This window comes from Drosophila pseudoobscura, chromosome 2 (genome assembly GCF_009870125.1).
Source record: "Drosophila pseudoobscura strain MV-25-SWS-2005 chromosome 2, UCI_Dpse_MV25, whole genome shotgun sequence".
Classification (NCBI taxonomy): domain Eukaryota; kingdom Metazoa; phylum Arthropoda; class Insecta; order Diptera; family Drosophilidae; genus Drosophila; species Drosophila pseudoobscura.
The window spans coordinates 11,935,000-11,958,189 of NC_046679.1; the positions used below are offsets into that span (position 1 = coordinate 11,935,000).

Here is a 23,190-nt window from a genome sequence, read left to right on the forward strand (position 1 = left end):
GAAATTTGGTAGTAATATATTTGCATATACATATGTACATATATTTCTATATTAGATTAGTTTAGGGTTAGGTTTAGGTTAGGTTAGGTTAGGGTCAATGTGGCCTTTACTTATCCGGATATGGGGATTCGAACCGACGCGGCAGTGTCGAAAGACAGTTCTGTGAGCAGAACGACCTCTGCTGGTTTCCTGCATCGGTCTATAGTTCTATAACTTAAATAAATTTTATAATTTAACATTATATATTTTTTGTTAAGTGTTTTATATTTAGATTAAATATGTGCAGTATTAAAAAGTTTATTTAAATCAAAGTTGATTTCAAAACTAAATATTTAATGTACATATGTATTTTTCCTCATTGTAGTTGCTTATCAGTTGCCGCCTTTTTGAAAGAGAACTATTAAATTAACAGATAGTACGACGTATCTTTTGTTCGCATATAGCCCTAAGTTCCACATTGCAATTGTTGTCGTTCATTCCGTATTTTCCAAACCGCAACCAAATGTGGGCACAGTGCTCATTGCCCCCAGCATTGTCTGGCTGACCAGCAGCCCATCCAGTGGTGTTCAGTGGTAGCCCTGTAGCTATGGAATAGAACTTTCCTGCAGGTCTGCCGACATCAAAGTACGCCAACCAAAACAGGTCATTGGCCTCCGACCTGTATCCCTCTTGAAGCAGGCGGCTCGATATGGCTACCAGCTCGTCCTTTGACTCAATGGTGGCCAGATCAGCGTTATTTTGCTTGCAAAGGTCGCGTGCCACATAAAAGTTTTTCTTTATAGGTGATATGAAGAACTTCTTATTTCGAACCCATACGAGTTCATCTGCAAATTGAAAGTTGAAATTGTCAATCACACCATAATAAATTTAGTCTGATTGCGTACCATTAGAATTCACCGTGCTGCTGATAATTATGAGGCAGGCAATACTCAAAAATACGTCTGATTTGAACATTTTAGCTTCGCGAATGATTAGATCGGCCCGTTTTTCAGCATAATTTATACTGAAACTAATAGTCATACTCTCCCTGAAAGTACACCGACTTGAAGGAGAATTTTAAACCAAGCATAATTCAGCTAAGGCCGGATAAAATCAAGATCTCTACTCTGTAAGGTTGGAGAATTAATGTGTCGAATATCTGAAATTTCGCCACTGTACGTTTGGGATTTAATTGCCATTATTTTATGATTTGATTAATGTCTTAAGTTGAATCGAATATGTCAACTGAATAAATCAAATAAATCGCCAATACAATACAATACCACAATATTCGCACGTGTAAATAAGGCTTTTTTGGAGTAAGACTGGTCGAATTTGAATCCTCTCCTTTTCTGATACCCCAACATATAGCTAGAGTTTACATGGGATTTGTGTAATATTATGATCTATGCAACATATACAATATGTTATATTCCTGCCGTTCGTCTGTCCTCTTCTTAGCTTATGAGAAATATCATTATCTACATATGGGCCGACTTAAGAGACTTTTAAATACATTTTTTTAAGTCAACTCAGATTTATTTAAGTTTCCTAGGCTTGCATTTAAATATGGGTGTGCTCGGCTTTGCCTATGGCATTTATTTCTCAGTATAGTCTCTTATCAGTATCCGCCTTTCAAAGCAAATAATATATATTTGTTTTCAATTAATTTCTACTGATAGCAATTAAGTCTGTTGCCTGTTTGAAAGAGAATTATTAAATTAATAGATAGTAGAACGTATTTTTTGTTCGCATATAGCCCTAAGATGCACATTGCAGTTGTTGTGCTCATCGCAGCCAGCATTGTCTGGCAGTATTATAAATATTATATTATACAAAATCGCATGGAATTAACAAATAATTTATTAAGATGCAATAATACGAGTTTTAAGGATACATTTTTCTGGTTAATATGTATAGTCATAGGAATAATAGGTATAATATGTAAATCATCTCAAAACTGAACTTAAACTGATGCAAAATTTCAAAATCGAATAACAATCTACAAAATCTACGGATCTACGGTTTGGATTCCATGAAAAAACTAAAAAGAAAAACAAGTAAAAGCTGGAAAAACGCTTTGCTATTTATTCGCATAAATTTTTTTTGGTTCTGTACATTTAACACATATGTATGTATATCTGAATATAATGGACGAGTATGTGGATATGTATGTAAATGTAACTCGGCTAAAAGAAAAACAATCATTTTGCCATAATCAGCACTAAATATGCAGGACCCACCCACTCTCCTGCGCACCTGTAATATTGCTTACCAGCGAGCCAGATACCGCAACTCGTATTGATAAATATTAGTTAAAATATGAATAAATTTATATGGGATGAGCAGGGCACGGGCTCGGGCTCGGCAGCACCCACCTGATTGTGGCTTGTAACATTTATGGATTTGTATCTGTGTGTGTGCGTGTGCGTATGTGTGTGTGTCGACAATTCGCCGAACGCTTGGTAAACATAACGAGCTGAGCAAATTGATTGCATGACGCAATGAAGCGCGTCCTGTAAAACCACTTAAAACATGCCTCAGTACATGCCATAAACCCAAGGCAGGAAGCATCTCGCGCGTCTCCTCCTAGCCAGGAGTAAGTATGTTGTGGGCCCACACATCCCCCAGTCAAAGTGCCAGGCTCATCGTCATCCCCATCCCCATCCTCAGACGCATCCCCGAACTGAAGCCACGCCAAAGGATATGCGCTACCCGCTACACAAATACACATGCAAAACCGGCAAAATTTAACCGGCGGCTATGAAATTCGATAAATATCGGCAAAGTTTGGCGCTTATTGGAGCCAGCGCTCGGCAACGTCGAGGACTCGTTGGAGAGTCAAAGAGTCGCTGAGTCTCCGAGTCTCTGAGTCCCTGAGTCGTTGAGTCGGCAACACGGTGAGAGTTTATTAACAACAGGATACACCCTCAGCCCGGAGATGACACAAGGCACAGTGATTCCAGAGATGATAGAAATTTGGGAGATAAATACTTCGATTAAACATGAGAACTGATCGGAAAATGACTATATCTATAGTTGGCCAAAAAAAACCTAAATACTTTTAAGCCATTCTTCGGTGCCTTGATTCCTTGGCTAATTCCGACCTACGCTCATTAAAGGAAGCTTATTTGATTGATTATTAAGTTAAAATATCTCGTATTTAGGTATTTATTGCTTCTAGGACACTTACAGAATAGTAAGATCCAATCCAGGCAATTTTAATTTAAAGATAATTCTGATTAATATTGTTTAGAATATGTTCTACATTTGGTAATATTTAAATGTTCTTTCCATTGAATTTCTGCCACTGTGCCGCGACCATTTGAATGGGGTTTGCGAAAAAAGGCGCAACTTTGGCATAAATATGCATCCCCTGCCAACTCCTCCTGCTGGTTCTGGGCACCCACATCCAGCGCTGTGCGGAGTTCAATTACGCGCAGCTTTCCACCGTCTCGTACGTACAGGTCCTGGCCCCCGGGGGATTATCGCTTACATTCTCAGTCAAGTGCGTTCGTTTATTGTGTTCGGTTGGGTGAGGTTCAGTTCGGTGCTGGATATTGTTTCGTGGCGGCACTAGGTAGTAGGTAGTTGGTGGGGCCTAGGCCATGGCGCGAAATCGAGGTTTGAAGCGCTTGACTTTTATGAGGTAAAAGTGAAAGGAGAGTTGTCGTCGCGACGTTCCTTGATTTGAAAATGTCATAGGCACCACACGTGTGTCTGTATCTGTATTCTGTGTTCTGTATCTGTGTGTCGGCAATCGACTGGATTGCTCGCGGCCTTGCGGAGTCCCATACATGAAGTTTTCAAAGAGCACAAATACAAGGATAACACATTATATGTGCATATGTAAATTGAAAATATTACATACATGAATTATTTTGATGTAATAGGAAATATAATCAATGAAGCAATTCCCTATTACATCGGTAGACATTATAAAAGAGGAAACCATTTGCATATCATCTTCTGGTTAATATCAATTCAATGAACATTCAATGGGGATTTAAAGGAATATTGGACCACAAAATATATGTATAAAAGAGCAGGTTGTACAATCCTTAGGATCAAAAGTACAGTCTAAATTCTATAAAAGGGATTCCAGACATGTTGGCTCCCGAACTTATTAAGATCCAACTAATCCAGTTACCATCCAATACCCATTACTCAGTTACATCTCTGTGTGTATTAATTATAATTTATTTACTGTATTGCATTTATTCCTGAAGATAATCCCCATAAACCTGTATAACCTGTAACCATTTCGCATAAATCCCTGGGAAATTTCACTTGCCTTTTTGTGCATTTTATGACAGCCATCGAAGTAACCCATAAAAATCGAGGAGCGCAAAAAAGTTGACCACTTTTAATCGATTCCCATATCCATTGGCTTAGATCAACTTTTCATTAATTTCAATCTGTGGCAAAATGCACTACTCTGCTCTCCTTTTGTTTTTTGGTGGATTTGTGACTGAAGGTCAAATATCCAATTTTTATGGTCGAGATATTGTTGTTGTCGTGTCAGCGATTTCTCATTTTTTCCCCCTTTTCCATTTTTTTGTTCGATGTCAGAGGAGAGGCGTGACATTAGCAGCTGTCGTCGCTGCGGGCGCTCTTTTGGGGCGCCACTGCAACATGAGACTCCACCGCATCCAGATCCCAGCCCGACCCGACCCGACCCGGCCCGGCCACACCCGACCCCATATCCCACTCGGGGTCTCCATCTGATGGATAACATGCAACTGCCATTGTGTTTGGCTTTTTCATCAGTGAACAGATTTCATTTTTTCGGCTGGTGCTTTTTTTGTCCGGTTCTGGCTGTTGCTTTGGTTGTGCCAACAATTTGTTTTAAAGCAGCCAGCGACAGCGCAAACTTTTTAATTAATATCAAATATGAAACGTTGCCATAACCGAGAGCATCCCGCGAATGGCCCGAATCAAAAAGCCCACTGGGCCACACGACGTATACACAATACACGCCAAACCCGGGCGACAGATGCCTTCGAAAGTGAAATGAGCCAGAGCTTGTTAAAAGTTTTAATTAAATTGATTGTCGCTTCTTTGCTGCCATTCATTAACTCGGTGTTCTTTTTTTACCCGCAACCCATTGTCCTGGCGGTTGTCAACGAGCCTTCAAATCGACTTTGAATGCAACCAAATTAATTTTGAAACAATTTAGTCGGGTTCAAACACACCGAACCGCATGCATTTTGAAATCCACTAAAGGCTTTTACACAAAAAAATAGCCAGCGACTTGAAAGATTCTCCAGATCGCAAATACTTCGCGTTTTAAAGTAGTCTATTTATATATTTTTAACAGGGTAACATTTTGTTATATATTTTTTAGCTTCAAATAATGGAATTAAAAAATAAAATCTGAAATGGAGAACAAGGTTAAAAAAGAGTGAAAAAAGGACACGACTTACCAGTTTTGAGGTGGCAGAGCGAAAGGCGTTGGTGTCACAGATGTTCATGGGGCATCCCTTTGAGAGCACCGATTGTAAAATCCCCTTCATTCATTTACGAATATATGAATGTACATCAGTCATTTAGATAATTTTTTCTTTGTTTTTCAATCACTGCAGACGTGTGTTTTGTGTATTGTATCTCATTGTGGGGGTGCAAGCCGGCCGCCTCTCCATTAACTATTTTGAATACGCTACTCGCTTAAAAATCCTATCGCCTGGGCATCCTTCAAGTCACGTTCAATCTGCAGCTGCAGCCATGCCGCCATGGAAGCAAACTCTGGATTGGAATCACGCACCTATTTGTGTGCCAGCCAGAGGACTAGAAGAATAGGGATAAAACCATAAACTAGTAATATCCTTTGGTTACTTCCCTGGAGGGCCTTGTAAGCGTAACATCCGATATGGCTCAGACAGGAGCTAAACGACCCATCGGCTTGCCGACCGCTAGATACCATGGACAAGATCTCCAAGAGACCGATATGCAATCGCCTGGAGACTGAATAGGAAGAACTCTCCTACCTCCAGTTGGGGATTTGAAGGCAGAAGAGCACCACAGACGCCATTTCGATGGTGACGAACCTGCGAACCTGCCTAGCATGCACATTGGAAGTACGGAATGTCTTAAACTCAGCCAGCTGGAGGAGAATACTCGCGTCTCTGACAACAAGGGAGATATCACAGTACCTCATACGCACGCTGTGAACGCTACGCCCTGCACTGCAACAGGGAAGAGGGAGGGAAACCACACACCATCACCGGTGTCGTTACACAGGGCTCGGTCGTAGGGAACATCCTATGGAACGCCATGTACGACGACATCCTGTTCGCACTACCGGACGGGGGCACGCTTCTAACCAAAGGACAAAGGACAAAGAAGGCTTACGCTGCCTGGCTCGCAGAAAACAGCATAGGCCTTGCTAATAGAATGCTCGACCACTGCTGAGTCCCAACTTGTTGTGAAATACCTGGGAGCTTCAGCTTACCGTCTGGCCAATTTTAAGCTTTCAAATTCCAAATTGATCATTTTTATGTGGTTTTTTCGAAATGTCTAATTTAAAAACTTAGGAAAAGCAGAAAAACAAATTTTTTTGAGAAAGTTGCACATATACAGCAGGTAATCTCGCGTATACCATTGACAGAGGTCCGGTCAATAAGATTTACCAACGATAGTGATTTAAGGCAGGCTCCACCCACAAATGTCGTCCAATAAATCAATTAAATCCAGATATGATCCTTGACGTTCGTGAAGGCAGCGCAGAATCACGTGGCAAAGAGTTAACTTCTTGACTGACAATTAATGCGACAGACCAACAGAACATGGCTATAAACATGCCGGCATGCCGGGGTCGACCCCGGCCATCTGCCGCTGCCGCTGCCGCCAGATATTGTCGACCGCAGGCGTGGCCTTTCCCGGACCAGCACGGCGTGGCAGGAGATGGATGCCTTGCCCGGGACCGTTCTCTCTGCTACTCAGCCCGTTTAATGTAGTTGTTAATGCATAATGAGCCGGGCGACTCTCTGGGCCGCTCTTGGGTGCTCTTCCCATCGCGATGCAGTCGTTTTTTAAAGCGGTTTAAAACGCGCACAACCCTTTGCCGCACTCCGCGTATATATTTCCCTTGGTTTCCCTTTCTTGATTTCCCTTTAAACGCGTGTAAGCTGTGGCCTGTGCGAGTGTACAACATGCTGCGTGGTTTTTTACGTTTTGTGTCTTCGCTTTTTTATTATTGACTGCATTTTATATTATTATTTAAAAATTAATTATACGCCACGTTGGCTCTTTTGGGTTTTTGCCGCATTACTTCGTCGCATTTTTACCGCCCGTCGACGTTTTTAATTTAAATATAAAATATTGACTCGCCAACACAGCCGGGACCATATATTAAAAAATAGTTATCTCAAATTAATTTGGATTTACTTTGGTCCCTCCCTCCATCAACTCATCCCATCTCTTTGATGACTTTACAATTAATAAGCCCCGGCCAACGATGTCTCATTGTATACGGTCAGTATATCTGGGATCTAATCAGTTGGACAGGCACTAGCAGTGACGGACTTGGCACAGCAATAGCTTTTGAGTTTACTTAGCGTTTAGCACTTTTAAATGAGGTATATTTTGAGCTTATTTCTGTGGACATGGATTCACATTCTTATTCTGTGGAACTGTCCAATATTCAATCTGTATGTACCTTTTGCTACGCTGTGTACATTGTTGGCTTATAATCCCAATCGTATCCCAAAAGATAGAAGATCTAGTGACTCAAGTTAGTGGGCAGATTAATTGTTTCAGATTCAGTTCGTTCAGTATTTTCGTTCAGTATTTGAACAAAAATGTAATAAATACTGACCTCAGTACCTTTTCGATGCCTTCGATGGAATAATCGTACAATTGGCCATAATCAAAGGGTTTTGCTGTAGTGGCAACCCTTTTATTCCCAACTAGAAGTATTTTTGTTTTCATTGTAAAGGGTACATCTTGCCCCGGACACTGGACTGTGGACTCTGGACTCTAGCTTTGCCATCGGTTTTTGTTTAGATTGGCATTTCCGGCATGGACCAGGCCAAGACCAAGTGAGATCGTGTGCGCGTGACTCCTAAAATTGTTGGCTATGGGAACATTTTTGTGCTGGCCAAAGCCTGGGCGTTGAAAAATAAAACGCGACCAGCAAAGGCTAAGCCAAGCCCAAAAGAGATAGAGAGGCAGGGCAGGGCAGGCTGGCAAATGGTCAGACAGGGGGAGGGGGGGAGCTTTCAAATGGGTGCAAAGGGCGAATCGAAAATAGAGGAAAATCAAGCGCTGGGTGGAATTTCATACTGTTGGCATGGCATCTCCGCTCCACTCCGGCCATGTCAGTGTGTGCGTGTGTGTGTGTGTGTGTGTGTACTATCCTTTGACAAGGACCACGAATGTGCTGCAGCAGGGTTTCGGTCGCCAGAGCTCGTCGTCCTTTGTACCTTCTGGCCGCTGTCCACGTCGATGTGTTGGCCATTTTATTATATTTGCTCGCAGACATTTTTGCTCTAATACGAAAATGGGATTTTAGGATATAAAAATTATGATAGATTACCGCTGCACTCCCATACTCCCATCGTCCTCCTGCCCCAGTCTTCCATAGACATTCTCCAAGTCGACAGAGCACTGCAGTCCCCTACATGGCCACCGTCCGGGGCCTGCCCCATGCATCTTCGTGGAAATTGCGCCCAGCTTAGCTGGGGAAAATCATTTCATGATAAAAGTGCCTCTCAATTGCTTTGTTGCTTGTACTCGTAGAACGCCACTGAACGCTCTGCAACGGAACTCTTTCAGTTTTTTTTTTTTTTTTATTAAATTCAAGCCTGTACGAGCGGGAGGAATTCCTGAGTGCCAGAGAGCAGCTGTCACACAATGGATCCATCCAAAGTCATAATCATAATTCATTATGCCGACTTGTGTATTATTATTATTATCCTGAATTTACGGTTATTTTACTGCCCTAGTTTGTACTCAACTAAGTGCTCATATATCCCCATACATCCTCAACACCTAAAGAGTTAGTTAGTGAATTATATAGGATAGTCTATGGCTATATTTTAACACGGCTTCGTTCCGTTGTGATATAGTAAGTCCTTGAACCTAACAGAGGCGTGTTTTTTTTGTATTGTGCAGCCAGGCTGCTACGGATTGTTTGATTTTCCAGTGACTAGAATCCAGTCGTTTATTGCTATCCTATATATTGAGCCCCACTGTTGGGCTTCGCTTAAGCCGAGTAGTAGCACCATGACTGACCAGCCCGCCCACAATTTTTTTCAGTTGCCTTTGATGTTTCGCATGGCCAGGGCTGATAAAAAAAATGCTTATTTTGCTTTGATGCAAGCGGTCACGTCATCACTGTCTCTAGATGCATCTAGACATATGAGCCGATGTTTAAATCAGCTTGGATTCGCCGGCTAAAAGAAACCACCTGTAATCCATTGAAAACCATCAGGCGCAATTTTCACCCAAAAAGAAACGGTACACAATTACAGCGCCAATGACTGCGTGTCGCCCAAGTATGGAACTACATGTAGCGCCATCTATTTAGAGTATTTCAAGTTAAACAGGCTCTTTCATTTTACTCTACATTCCATTATACTTGTGACATGACAAATGACATATGTTCTACTTCTGAGACTCATTTTACATGTTCAATTTCGGGCAGAAGAGATTGGATCCAATTTAGCTTGAAAGAAAGAGATAGAGCTCTATCATGGCAGACTAGGCTAGTTGGTTTTCGGTTAAGATATATTTACCGGTCGGACATAATGTGGAAATAAGTTCGATTCTTCAATTCTTGATAAATAATTTAAATCCACCCTGTTTTCAATTGCGATATAATTGCGAATGCATTCCTGCGTTCCCTGCCAACAGGCGAACAAATTCTGTCTTGTCGTGAAAGCTCGATATATCGATACCAAATCCTACGCAAAAATGAGTTACCCGCTCCTTTTGAAATCCTTTAATCCACAAAAATATCTCCACTGGACATAAACGAAGTAACGGCAAAACATTTAACAAATTTTTCTGTCGGCCGGCATTTGGGAGGGCCCTGTACTTTGACGCAAATAGTCTATGGCTGTGGTTGCTGCATGTATTGTGTGAGAGCGGAGGGGTGAGGAACAGGCAGTTGCAGCGTGCAACATGCAGCATTCCCACAGCAACTGAAACTAAAAATGTAAATGTTTGCCTGTTCAAAGTTACAATTTCTTTTTTTTTGGCTTTGAGTACTTTCAATGATGAGTTTTTGTTTTTAATTGGAAAATTAGCTCTTTTCGTGGCTGGTTCCGATATGGGCGGCTATGGCCTTGAATGCCACGCCATTGCTAATGAACCATCATGGTACGAGACGCTTCCATGCCTGCTTCTTCCGATCCACCATTCATCCATAGCTGCCTTACATGCCCCTTATGACAGACCTGGAGATGGCACTCGCCCATGATTTGGACTTTAGGCTCTGCTGCTTAAAGCGTGGTTCTATGTAGCAGGTATACACGAATATGCCATGGATGCTCTATGCGTGAGCTGGCCTGACCCCAAGGCACCGTCGTCTGAGCTTTGCTGAACCAATAATCTATGCCAGCCCTCTCTCACACATAGTATCCGTATTGTAAGCTGCCGATGAAGATGAACCTAGATAACACATAGGTTAATACAGGCCCGTCGACTCGGAATACATTTCCTAATTGTCGTTGGCTGAACCGATTAAAAGAAAAATTTGACCCTGACAAAAAAAAACAAAACAAAAATCGTGATGCAATTTTGTGGGGATGTGACAATTTCGCAAAATGCCACAAAAAAAATGGAAAGCACGAATGGTGTTTACACTTACAAACATTAGGCTGTGTGTTAAAAAAAAATATAAAAAAAGTAATCAATGTGTGATTTATTTTTATAGCTCCAAACACGATTTTGTATGTTTTAAATTCTGATGAATATTTTTTAAGCTTATCTTATTTAAATCTGGCAAGCGACAAGAAAAATATCGAACAAATTATTCAGAGGACAAAAAAAAAAAAACTTAAGGGTCGGCTAATGCGAATAGTCTATGGCCTGCCCAAGAGCTTATCAGATGAAATTACCCACAGCCAACAGGTAAATAGGATCTCATTTTCTTATATATTTGGATCTTCTTTGTTCCACCTAAGTGCAGTCGACTGGGTCGCGATGGTCAGTCCGTGGGTTGCCTTCTCTTATATTTCGAATTATTATTAAGTTTTAATTAGGCAACAACAAATTGCCCAATGCATTGGAGGTACCCCCAAAGGTCGCTGCTGCGATTGGCCAACTGGCCGACATTTGAGCAAGTCAACGCCGGAGCGTCTCTGGTCTCCGGTCTCCGGTCTCTAAGGCTGTAACGTTCAATTAAACAGTAGTCTATGGCCCCCAGAAATGACTCAACCGTCCCCTGCCGCTTTTCGAGTCTATCGCTCTGCTCACACGAATGTCGCGTGTTACCTGCGTGAGCCAGTGAACGGACACTGAGAAAACAAATAGTTCATGCACTGTGCTGATATGAAATTGTAAAAAAAACACTATATATTCAAAAATATGTGGAGGAAGCTGCTTTGTACGGAAAAGTTAATTTTTGGTCAATCTCAGTACTAGTTTATTATCATAGGAAAATTCCAAATTAACTCTAAGACGAACTTTTTCGCTCAGTGTATGGGTTTTTTTCTGTTGGTGTGTGCAAGCTCTGTCGCTCACTTGCACTCCCATTCTCCTTTGGGCAACGCCGCTACAAGTGGCCTCAGGCCGAGCCGCGTTTTCAGTCCGAGTTTAGTTTTTGATTCGGTTCGGTTTCGGGCGGTTCAGAGTCGATGATTGAACAACTTGGCAGTGCGGGTTACACACCGATTCGAGTGCAAAAACACTGTTTTAATATTGGTTATTAACGCTGCTCGAAATATTTCAGGCAAACCTTCGTGTCGCCGGTGCCAGACTTGTAAAACTTGCCTTCAAAACACGAAAGGTTCTCTATTGTTGCATTCTCCCTTGGCTTATGAACGAACGTCAGGCACAGGCGCTCTGATTTCAATTAACGAGCTCAGGTTTCGCTGGAGTTAATTATCCGAATCGGTACTGAAAATGGGCAATTCCAGTTCCATTTGCGCCGATCGCAATGCCGTAAGAAATTTCGATGAAAATGGGTAAGGAAACGCAAAAAGAAACGAGGGGGAACGTTGTGAGTTGCTGCGGACACCGCAACTCTACGGTTATACCCGATACTAAGTCAGTATGGCTCTCCTCCTGCAGACGCCGCGAATATTTAACGACACGACAAAGAGTGCGTGCGAGAGAGACAGAAAATCAGTCTGAGCGTGACGTCAGGCGCTGCGTAGCCAGTGCAAATTGATTTGTTCCTTTTGGCTATGAAAATGATCTGATCTGATCCAGATTCAGCAACCTGATAGATATGGTCATTATCTATGATTCTGCGTTTTTAGTTTTCTCAAATCTGCAATATTGTGGATGCAACAGATTTTCGTCCTTTGTGGGGGCGGATGGGGGTGGAGCGAAATTCTGAGATATACGTTTTATAGTGACATCTTAAAGGAGTGTGTGTACCAAATTTGGTTACTCTAGCCTTAATAGTCTCTGAGATTTGTGGTTGCCTCAGATTTTCGTCCTTTGCGGGGGCGGAAGGGGGTGTGGCGAAATTTGGACAGGAAACGGTCAAGGTCCGATATCACAGGAGTGTGGATACCAAATTTGGTTGCTCTGGCTTTTATAGGTTCTGAGATCCTTGAACTCATATTTTGCAATTGGCAAAACCGACCATGAAACCTGTGTGTTAGAGTGAGACAGAGCGAGAAAGAGTGAAATTGTTTTCGTGATTCTGGCTGTAATAATTATACGATCTGGTTCAGATTTTGCACTCTAGAAGATATAGTCATCTTCTACGATTCTGCGTTTTTAGTTTTCTCGTATCGTCAAAATTGTGGATGCCACAGATTTTCGCCCTTTGTGGGGGCGGAAGTGGGCGGGGCAAAGTTTTGAAATATTTTTGGAGCAGTGACATATCACAGAAGTCTGGATCCAAAACATCGTTGCTCTAGCTCTTATAGTCTTTGAGCATTAGGCGCTGAAGGGGACGGACAGACGGACGGACGGACAGACGGACAGACGGACAGACGGACAGACAGACATGGCTCAATCGACTCGGCTATTGATGCTGATCAAGAATATATATACTTTATGGGGTCGGAAACGATTCTTTCTGGACGTTACACACATCCACTTTTACCACAAATCTAATATACCCCAATACTCATTTTGAGTATCGGGTATAAAAACACCAAAAAAAAACAGAAGCCCCGCAAAAGGCAACTGCAGACGAAGGGAGGACTTGAGGAGTGCGAGAGGTGCCTGATTAGTTGCTCAAACAGTGATACAATATTATTAGGCTCCAAGTAAATCAATCTTCAAAGATATTTCCATCTCCATGAAATACTTCCATTCTTGTTACAAAAATCCATCTGAATTGAGATGAATATTAGTTCAACTGAGAGTAAAAGTCCATATACTCGAAGCAACACAAAAAGAGTGTATCAAAGCATTCCTCGAGTCATTTTTACATTCCATTCCACGCTTCTTCGTTTGATCCATTAGTAGCACTGTGTAGAATCTGTCTCCCCCTACGTGTAGCTCCACCCTGCAATTAGTTGGCTTATTTAGACTTGCACGTGAAATAAATAAAAACAAACGCCCCGGCCACACCCCCGAGCTGTTGCTGTCAGAAATCTTCATCTGGCACTGTCATTAGTGTTTAACGATGCGATTTACTGGCGTTTTATCAGCGATTTACGCGCGACTCATCGACACCCGACGCATCGGACAAGTGGGGTGGCACACGCCACACCGTCCATCGATAGTTTGGGCGGGGCGGGCAGCAGGTGTCTGCATCTATAATTAACGATTTTCGAATTAAACCTATATTGGATCGCTGGAGAGCCAGAAAACACCGAAACCGAGCGACAGGTGCGTTTCGCTGCTCGGTCATGAAAGTTCTCGAAAAAAAAAGAAACAAAGCTTCAGTGAATTATTAATATGGATGAAGGTTGCTCCGCACACATGTGTGTAATGTACCAATTTATTGGCATGCCATGTACTCGTACTTTCAATTTTTGTGTAATAATTGAATGGTTCAGACTTCGAAACGCACTCGCTCCTGACGCACGTGGCATGTGATTGCCTCAAGTGCAAACTCTGGGGACAGGTTGGGGATCGCTATGGTACGGAATATTGAAGGTTAAGAATAAGGTTTGATTTGCTCTGGTTCGCTATTAATTTTATAGGTAGATCTTAAAAGAATTTTACGCACATAAGATGAAAAAAGAATTGGCAAAAACTTAGAACTTACTAAGAGGGCCTATACGAATAAAATATAAAATAGCAAGAAACCAATTTAATTTCTGAAATTTTAAAGTTTCCATTTTACATTGATTTTTCATTTGAAAGCCTACTATTTCCCAGACTGTAATCTACAAAGTTCTAAGCGGAATTCAAAATTCATACTCTTTTTCAACTCAAGTTATTAGAAAAACCTTTAAAAATAAGACTTTTCTCAAATTAAAAAGAGTCTGACCAAAAAAAACAATAATTCCTAACAAATTTTTGGAGCATAATATCAGAAATATCGGTTATATTTTTTTGCCTACGGATTTCAGCTAGCTTATCATATTTTGACCATACCTTTTTGTATATGCTGGACCGAACCCACTTAGGAATAGTTTTTAACCGTTTTGGACCAATTTCCGTTTGAAACGTGACCTTGCAGTCATTATTGTTTTTTAATCACCCAATTTTCAGCCTCAAGGTAGTAACATTTTTCTTCCACAATTCGAATTACTAATTCGGTTAAATTAGCAGTGGTATTTGCAATTCCAATCTGTATTCATCATTGGGGACAGTCATCCCCGATCATCCGTTTCAAGGTCATTCTCGCCGCGAAATATCGTTCTGTCTATGAGATTTTCTGAGTTCCAATGAAAGGGGGGACCTCTTTATAGGGACGACACTGTGATCTGACAGTATCTGAACTTTATCGAAATGCTTTCGTTCTGTGTTCTTTGGCCCAGACACTTGTATTGTTGTTATTATGCCACATAAACGGGCAAATAAATATATAAACATACATATGTACATATGTATGTACACATTTGCCGCTTTTATCAGTCAGCTGATTTCCGTCCGAGCGCCGACAATCTGGCGAGAGTTAATCAGTGGAAGGAAAACATGCGAAAGTGTAAAATGTAAATGGCAAAAAGACTGAGCGAGAAATCGAGTGCTGCATGTTGAGCTCAGTTCCCTTTGAGTGCTCTAGCACGGTAGTCAGTGAAAATTAGCAAAATAGAGACGGTTTCTCAGAGACAATTACATACATACGTACAAGGAAAGCGGAATCGGAACGAACTTCAAGTGTCTTGTACATATAGAGACCATATCAGGTGCAGCTACGATGTACTCTGCTCTCCGGCGCTATTCCGCGTACTCGAGCGGAACCTTTGGACGACGGCTCAAGCTGCTGTGAGTGTTAGACTAATACATAATACCCACATAATCGTATGAGTCCTAACGAACAAGTGGGCGTGGAGCGGGGGCAGGGTTAATCAATGACATTGCTTATCACGGCTTATCGGATCGAAAGCCTGTCTGGAACTAGCATCACCTGTTCCGATTCGGCTGGAGGGATAAAGTCAAAGACAAAGTAGGGAACAGATGGCTGGCATTCCTTCACATAACAGTCGATTCTCACAATTCCGTAATTGAATTACATGGCGCACATTCCCACATACTTACTATTCCCCTCTCTCTCTCTCTCTTTCTCTCTGTCTCTTTTCCAATATCTCGTCCACCCAGCACGCCGGTCTATCCAACTGCAAATAATTCCCACAGCCCTTCCAATGGCCAAATAACACCGTACCTTCAGCAGCAACAACAACAGCCACAGCACGGCCTCTACAAAACCACAATTCCCGTTGGTAGCTCTCGGAGCACCAGCAGCAGCTGTTCTCACTGCCGAACAGCTGACCCGCGCTCAGGCGCACTAGCGAACAACAACAATGAGAGCACGGCAGCCACAACCACCCTGCCCACACCAGCCCACATTCTCTCTCGCACACACACCCATACGGCGGGAGCAGCACCATGTAGATGTGGCGACGCTCCGACGTCGGCGCAAAAATGGCGCAGTAGTCGTGTGTGTAACAATCATACGACTACAACGACGACAACACTCGAATACGAACTTTCCAATTTTGCAAAACTAACGACACAAATCAGTACGCAAAGCGACGGCGACAGAGCAACATCATCATCAGAAGCCCCAGCAGCAGCAGCTGACCGAGCAGAAGCAGCGAAGCCAAGCGATCAACTACAAGCAACGGACTTGCCGCCTCCACCGCAAGGACTTCAGCTATCCTCGCAGCACCACTGGAACCAGCTTCACCGGAGTCTCAACGCTCTCCACCAGCAGCAACTGTGCCACAGCTTCCAGCCGCCGCAGCGTTCTTACAGCAACTGCAGCAACAACAACGACGACATGAGCAAGTTAGTCAACATTGACCAGTATACGCCCCGCGATCGTCTGGGACTTTGGGGCACCGGCGACAACGAAGTCGTTGGAAGCATCTCCGGATTAACCCGTCTCCACGACAAGCGCTATGCAAAGGTGAGTCCCCGCTCCGCTGCGGCTCTCTTCTTATGTATTTAGCCCTTGGGCAGCAGAAATTTTGAGTGGAAAAGTACCAGGCAAAAGTGTTGCGTGCAGGGTGGGTTTTTTTATGTGAATCTGCCCCGAGGGGGAATCGATGATAGGCTTTCCTGACTGGCATGACAGTGGTAGCCACGAGTCTAGTACCAGTCCCTACTCCGCTAGGATTTCACAATTCGCTGCTGGCTATTTTTAAAGCAATGCCATACAAAAATTCCAATTCATAAATACATAAATAACTATTTAACGGAAATGTCAGCTGACAATTCAAAGCAGAGAATAAAATATATACTTTTTGGCAGTTGCTCCATTTCTTACGGCGAGTGCGTGGTGTCTGGTGTGGGTGACCTTTAGATGACATAGCCGGGCCCACTGCGAGAGCGGGAGAGCAACAGCCAGACTGTCAGTCCAGTTTCACTCGAACACGCGCCGCACTGGAAGACCAAAGCTCATACGATTTGTTTTTTTTTTTTTATTCATTATTTTTTGTGGCTGATGTCAGACGTCGGAACACACAGAAAATCGATAGCAAGCAGCTATAATTGGTCAATTGGTCAATTAAATATCCTCCGGCTATCAAGCAGCTAACATGAGACCTGACAGAATTAATCTTTCAACTTGTTCTCTTAGATTGCATTTCAAGTTCAATGCCAATTTGCAGATGAGATGCGATGCTGTTTGTGCTTTTCGGCTTGCAATTGTTTTTCCGCTATTTTCGCATGGCAGATGAGAGCCAATTTGGTTCCATTGTTGCTGCTGAGAGAGCACAGAGAGAAAGAGAGTGAGGCGCATGGGTTTTCTGTAGTTGTACCCGGTGCTCGAGAGGGACAAGGGCAGGTTTTATTTTATACAGCTGCATGCAGTAGCCAAAAGACAGAGAATGTTGTTTTACATGTTTTTATAAACAGCCCATTCCTCTCCCTGAAATTGGGATATACACAGTTTTATATGTACTCAAATAGCGCTTCGATCAAACAATTATTATAGCCAGAATGACGAAATAATAATAGTAGGAGGATAAATATCAATTGCATTTCGCAACGTGAGCAGAAGCTTCAGTAAAGAACCCCTCCGGAAATGTTCTTCCCTAAATGCCCTTATTAACAATAATAATGAATATTCCCAATCTCTTATTACGTCGAAGCACAATGTCAGGAAATGTTTAAACTGAAATTAATATTGTAGGCAGAAAATACCGGTATCTTTGTCTTATCGGAGATGTTATTCTACTTGGCTCCGAGCACGACACTTGCTTATCGCGGTGCCCTGTCTCTGTCCCCTACTTGAGTTCTGCACTCAACAGCTGATGTTTATATTCCAACTGGAAATGTTTTCATTTCTCTTTTCCGCAAACCGATGGAAAGTTTTCATGTTCTTATCGCAAAAAAAAACTACTGTCGGAAGAGAGAAGACAGAAGGCCGAAGGCCGAACCAGCACCAAGAACTGACCTACATTTACCCATAAATTTAACTCCGTTCCGAACCGCAAAAAAAAAAAACAAGAACCAAGTGCGATAATACTCTCACTCATCGCCCTCTATCAGTCATGTACATATATACATATGTATGTATGTATATTATATATAGTCGAACCATACATCAGCGTGTTTGCTCACACCAGACGATAATTTGCATAAGTATGCCTTTTTGTTTGTCTCTTGCTTCATTCTCGGCTGCCCTGCTATTGGTGTTGTTTATTGGCTTTCAAAGGAAATTAAAAATTTAAACAAATTCAAGCGGTCAATGTGCCGCCCCGAATGAGCAGAACATATAGTTCGGCACTCACTGTGGCTCTGTTAAAGGCACATAGTTCGATGGTTTTCTGTTCAAATAAACACTTTTAATTCCAAGTAATTTCATGATAGTATTTTTGAAGATTTACTTGGAAGTTTTATTCCACAAAAGACGTTTCTTGGTACATTTTTGGTTTCCCATTCCAATACCACACATAAGTAGCATTATCCTTTCTTGTGTCACTTCCGCTCCTTTCCAAAGCTGTCTTGAGACCCTGACACATCCATGCATCCTCCCATCATTCCGCACAGCCTGGCCCACAATGGCACAAAGTGCAAGCCTTGAACAAAAGGCCTTTCATCAGCTCACCTTTGCAGAGGAAACAATCTGCTGGGCTGGGAATTATGCCTCTTATGTCTGCCTGAGCTCGCGCTGATTAAGGCGGCGCTTTCGTCATCTGGAGGTATTCAGAGCTCTGACCCAGACATCCATTAATTATGATGATGATGATGATCATCATTATCTGTAACTGGTCGCGCCAGACGGTGCAAATATCAGCTGAGCGCTAATTCGTGTTTTGGTTTGTGGCGTATACGTTTTCTTGCCTTTTTCTGTCTTTGGTTTTTGTTTTGTTTTTTTTTTTGCAATTTCAAACGAATTTTGTATTCGTAATCGCAGAGTTGCCGCCTCTACATATCGTTGTGTGGCAAGCTTGAATTTTTGCCGCACTTGATGTGGAGAATACCTGTTGCCAGGCAGCCAGACGGTACACACTTTCGCTCCCTTATCGTCCATCGTGCCGTTGTGCTGTCGATTTCAATGTCAACGGTGTCGTTCTCAAGTTTTTTATTATTTCACCAGCCCACCGATGACGTAGCCAGCGATAACGGGAAATTGGTGTTTATGGGGGCTCACTCGGGCATGGTACGCGACTCGTAGCTCGTTTATTGTCTTAAATGGAATTCTCACACCGCACAAGCCCTCTAATCAGAACAACTAAAACCGCACCGAACGAAATTGTATTAAATTGACCGAAACTTGACGCAAGTCCACGCACTTCACGCATGGGCTTCCCTTTCAAAATGATTCAGATAAGCTTTGTTTAGATCAACTTTCATGTTTGGCTCGAGTGTTTAGTTTCTAGACTTTTATAAACACAGACTGACGAGCGAGCCTTCTCTTTGGGACATGGGGAATATGCATGATAAACTTACAGATAGGATGTAGGGAATACATTAACTAGAGCTACACAATTTACTGAATAGACTCTTCAAGCACCATTAGATCGGTCTAGAGCAATGGAAGTAGTAAAGTAATCAAATGAAGTCCCACACAGGCCATCAATAAAAGCATATTAGTTGGTTAGTTCTCATCGAGCACGTCACCCTAACGTGGCTATTTCTAGCCATTCCAAGCCACAATGCTGAAACCATAGATACTACTGTTTTATCAGAATTAGCACCTTACCAAGTCAGCATGAATGAACATAAAAATACTGCTTGTCATCCCAACCTGGGATAATCCAATGATTCTCTATCATTCGGTAAAACCCCCAAGAATGATGGATACAATCTATATTTAAGACCAAAGAAAGTTGAGGAAATACCATGTTCGCCGGGAAAAAATTAATTTATTTGCCCCTCAAGGCAAAAGAAATAAGACAAGTGGTCTCGGACTTTTAAAAGTTTTATAATAGATCGAACAGCAGTAAATTAAAGGTGAACGATGTCTCAGTGGCAAAAACTTACGATAAACTTTGACATTTTCACAATACCTTTGTCCGGTCACGATTTTGGTGTTCGCATAATTACATTTAATGCACGAGTAATTATTCCCTAATGTGCATATCAGCAGGTACATCCGAGTACATCCGTAAAAATTCCTTAAACCTGTCATAAGCCAGCGTAATGCATATGTTTGGAAGCCAATTGGCACGTTTTTTAATTGGCGATGACCTAGTCAGGGGGTTTGAGGAACGCCCCCAACATAATCGCGTAATATTGTATGGCTCGCAGGCTTTTTCGAAAATAGACGCAGCAATTACAAAGCAAACTTTCAAAACCATCGCATCATCGTGCGTGTGAATCGAGGCCAGCTCAGCTCTGAGTCATTTCGAGTAAAACCCCAAACCCCCTCCCCGCACAATGCATTTGAATACCGGTTCGCGAATCGCGATCGGCATGGACAGAGCCAGAGCCAGAGCTAGAATTCGACTTTGAACTTGAAATCGGGCTGGTGCCTGGGCGAGCGCTAATCTCCCCCATTCACCACCCAGCTTCTGAACATGGCAAGGTCACACCGAGACGAGAGACAGCGGCAGGGCTCACGACAGTCAGATTGTCTATCCGGAGGAATGGCGCGTGCTCAGGCGATGGGCGAATGATAAGCAGCAGCAAACTTTTCCACCATTTCAGCGAGCGCCAGAGTGATAGCCAGAGCCTCAGAGCAGATCATTGTGCACTAATTAATTGTCGGGTGATCTTTTCAAATTCGAATTCTGCAAATCATAGGGTTGAGGGACATCTTTTGCTAGTTTTAATGTACATATTCATCTCCTTCAGGGTCTGGCTTTCACACACGAGGAACGCCAGCAGTTGGGCATCCATGGCCTTCTGCCGTACGTGGTGCGCGACGATGAGGAGCAGGTCAAGCACAGCCGCATCCTGCTTGACCGATTGGAGAACGACTTGGACAAGTACATGTACCTGATCAGCCTGTCGGAGAGCAACGAGCGTCTGTTCTACAAGGTGCTCAGCTCGGACATCGCCCACATGATGCCGCTGGTGTACACCCCAACGGTGGGCCTGGCCTGCCAGAAGTACAGCCTGATCTACCAGCACGCCAAGGGCATGTACATTTCGATCAAGGACAAGGGCCACGTCTACGAGGTGCTCAAGAACTGGCCCGAGACAGATGTGCGCGCCATTGTGGTGACCGACGGCGAGCGTATCCTGGGTCTGGGCGATCTCGGCGCCAATGGCATGGGCATTCCCGTGGGCAAGCTGTCCCTTTACACGGCTCTGGCCGGTATCAAGCCATCGCAATGCCTGCCCATTACCTTGGATGTGGGCACGAACACTGAAAGCATCCTGGAGGACCCCCTGTATGTGGGTCTGCGCCAGAAGCGTCCCACCGGCGCCCTCTACGACGAGTTCATCGAAGAGTTCATGAAGGGATGTGTGCGTCGCTTTGGCCAGAACTGCCTCATCCAGTTCGAGGACTTTGCCAACGCCAATGCTTTCCGACTGCTGTCCAAGTACCGTGACTCGTACTGCACCTTCAACGATGACATTCAGGGCACCGCCTCGGTGGCCGTGGCCGGTCTGTTGGCCTCGCTGAAGATCAAGAAGACCACGCTGAAGGACAATGTGCTCCTGTTCTTGGGAGCTGGCGAGGCCGCTCTCGGCATTGCCACGCTCTGCACCATGGCGATGAAGGCCGAAGGACTCACTGATGATGAGGCCAAGGCTCGTATCTGGATGGTGGACAGGTAACAAACATACTCTATTCCACATCCACATTAAAAGCTAACTGGCTAACGTATTTCTAGCCGTGGCGTCATTGTCCGTGACCGCCCAAAGGGTGGCCTCACCGAGCACAAGCTGCAATTTGCCCAGACTCACGTTCCGATCGATACCCTGGAAGAGGCTGTGCGTCGCGTGCGTCCCAATGTGCTGATTGGCGCTGCCGCCCAAGGTGGAGCCTTCACCAAGGAGATCCTGGAGAAGATGGCCGAGATCAACGAGACCCCCATCATCTTCGCCCTGTCGAACCCCACCAGCAAGGCCGAGTGCACCGCCGAGGAGGCGTACACACACACCCAGGGCAAGTGCATATTTGCATCTGGATCCCCGTTCGCCCCAGTGACGTACAACGGCCGCAAGTTCTATCCTGGCCAGGGCAACAACTCGTACATCTTTCCGGGCGTGGCTCTCGGTGTCCTGTGCGCCGGCATGCTGACCATTCCCGAAGAGGTGTTCCTGGTCTCGGCCGAGCGCCTTGCCGAGCTGGTCTCCAAGGATGATCTGAACAGGGGCAGCCTGTACCCACCCCTCACCTCGATTGTCAACTGCTCGATAGCCATTGCCGAGAAGATTGTGGAATACGCCTACAAGAACGGACTGGCCACCGTTTATCCCGAGCCCGCCAACAAGGTGGCCTTCATCAAGGCACAAATGTACGATCTGGACTACCCGCGGGCCGTGCCTGCCACCTACCACTTGTAAATGGAAGTACCCCTAGATCTAGCTGTGGCATGGCAGCGTACTTTCCATTCCACTGCGAGCAGTCGCCGAACACGTGCATCCCCAGATATTAAACCGGCACGAGCAGAAACCATGTTATTTATTATATAAAATCTCACATCTGTCTAACACATAGCAAAATTGTACCACGCCTATCCACATCTGTATGTATTTACTCGCCCCACGGGCTCCTAAAGCTCCTGGCCAGACCCTACTTTGAGAACTGCGTTTACCAACTCCACAAACAATTTTTTATGATGTCGATTTTATGTAAATGGGCTATTGATCTACTAGATATGTAAACAAATTCTATGTAATCTTGAAAAACACAAACTAGGCTAAGTACCTACAAATAAAATACAACAAAAAAAATGAAATCCATCTAGTATAGTATTAGGATTTTACTGTTTCTAATTATTGTAAATATTACAAAAAGCCGGATTACTCTCAAAGCGACTGCAATAGCTATAGCTGATAAAACTAGCCAGTAAGTCTTCTGGGGAAAGTTCTTTTTTGAAACTCTGTAGCCGCAGATCA

General features: G+C 43.5%; 2 protein-coding genes across 3 annotated transcripts; one reads left to right on the plus strand and one right to left on the minus strand.

Moving 5' to 3' along the window:
- Positions 1 to 281: 281 nt before the first annotated feature.
- On the minus strand, positions 282 to 994 carry LOC13036345 (C-type lectin 37Db-like). Its single transcript, XM_003736458.3, has 2 exons — positions 885 to 994; positions 282 to 824 (listed from the first exon to the last, which is right to left on the minus strand). Exons 1-2 carry the CDS (start codon positions 952 to 954, stop codon positions 406 to 408), a joined length of 489 nt encoding a protein of 162 aa, XP_003736506.3. The 5' UTR covers positions 955 to 994; the 3' UTR covers positions 282 to 405.
- A 10,960-nt stretch (positions 995 to 11,954) lies between these two features.
- Positions 11,955 to 23,016, plus strand: Men (Malic enzyme). 2 transcript variants are annotated; one of them, XM_001358484.5, is made up of 4 exons: positions 11,955 to 12,110; positions 15,823 to 16,633; positions 20,971 to 21,899; positions 21,960 to 23,016. In XM_001358484.5, exons 1-4 carry the CDS (start codon positions 12,049 to 12,051, stop codon positions 22,633 to 22,635), a joined length of 2,478 nt encoding a protein of 825 aa, XP_001358521.2. In that variant the 5' UTR covers positions 11,955 to 12,048; the 3' UTR covers positions 22,636 to 23,016. The 2 variants fall into 2 exon arrangements, with proteins under 2 accessions (XP_001358521.2, XP_003736507.1); XM_003736459.3 differs by lacking the exon at positions 11,955 to 12,110 and adding an exon at positions 15,285 to 15,489.
- The last annotated feature ends 174 nt before the right edge of the window (positions 23,017 to 23,190 follow it).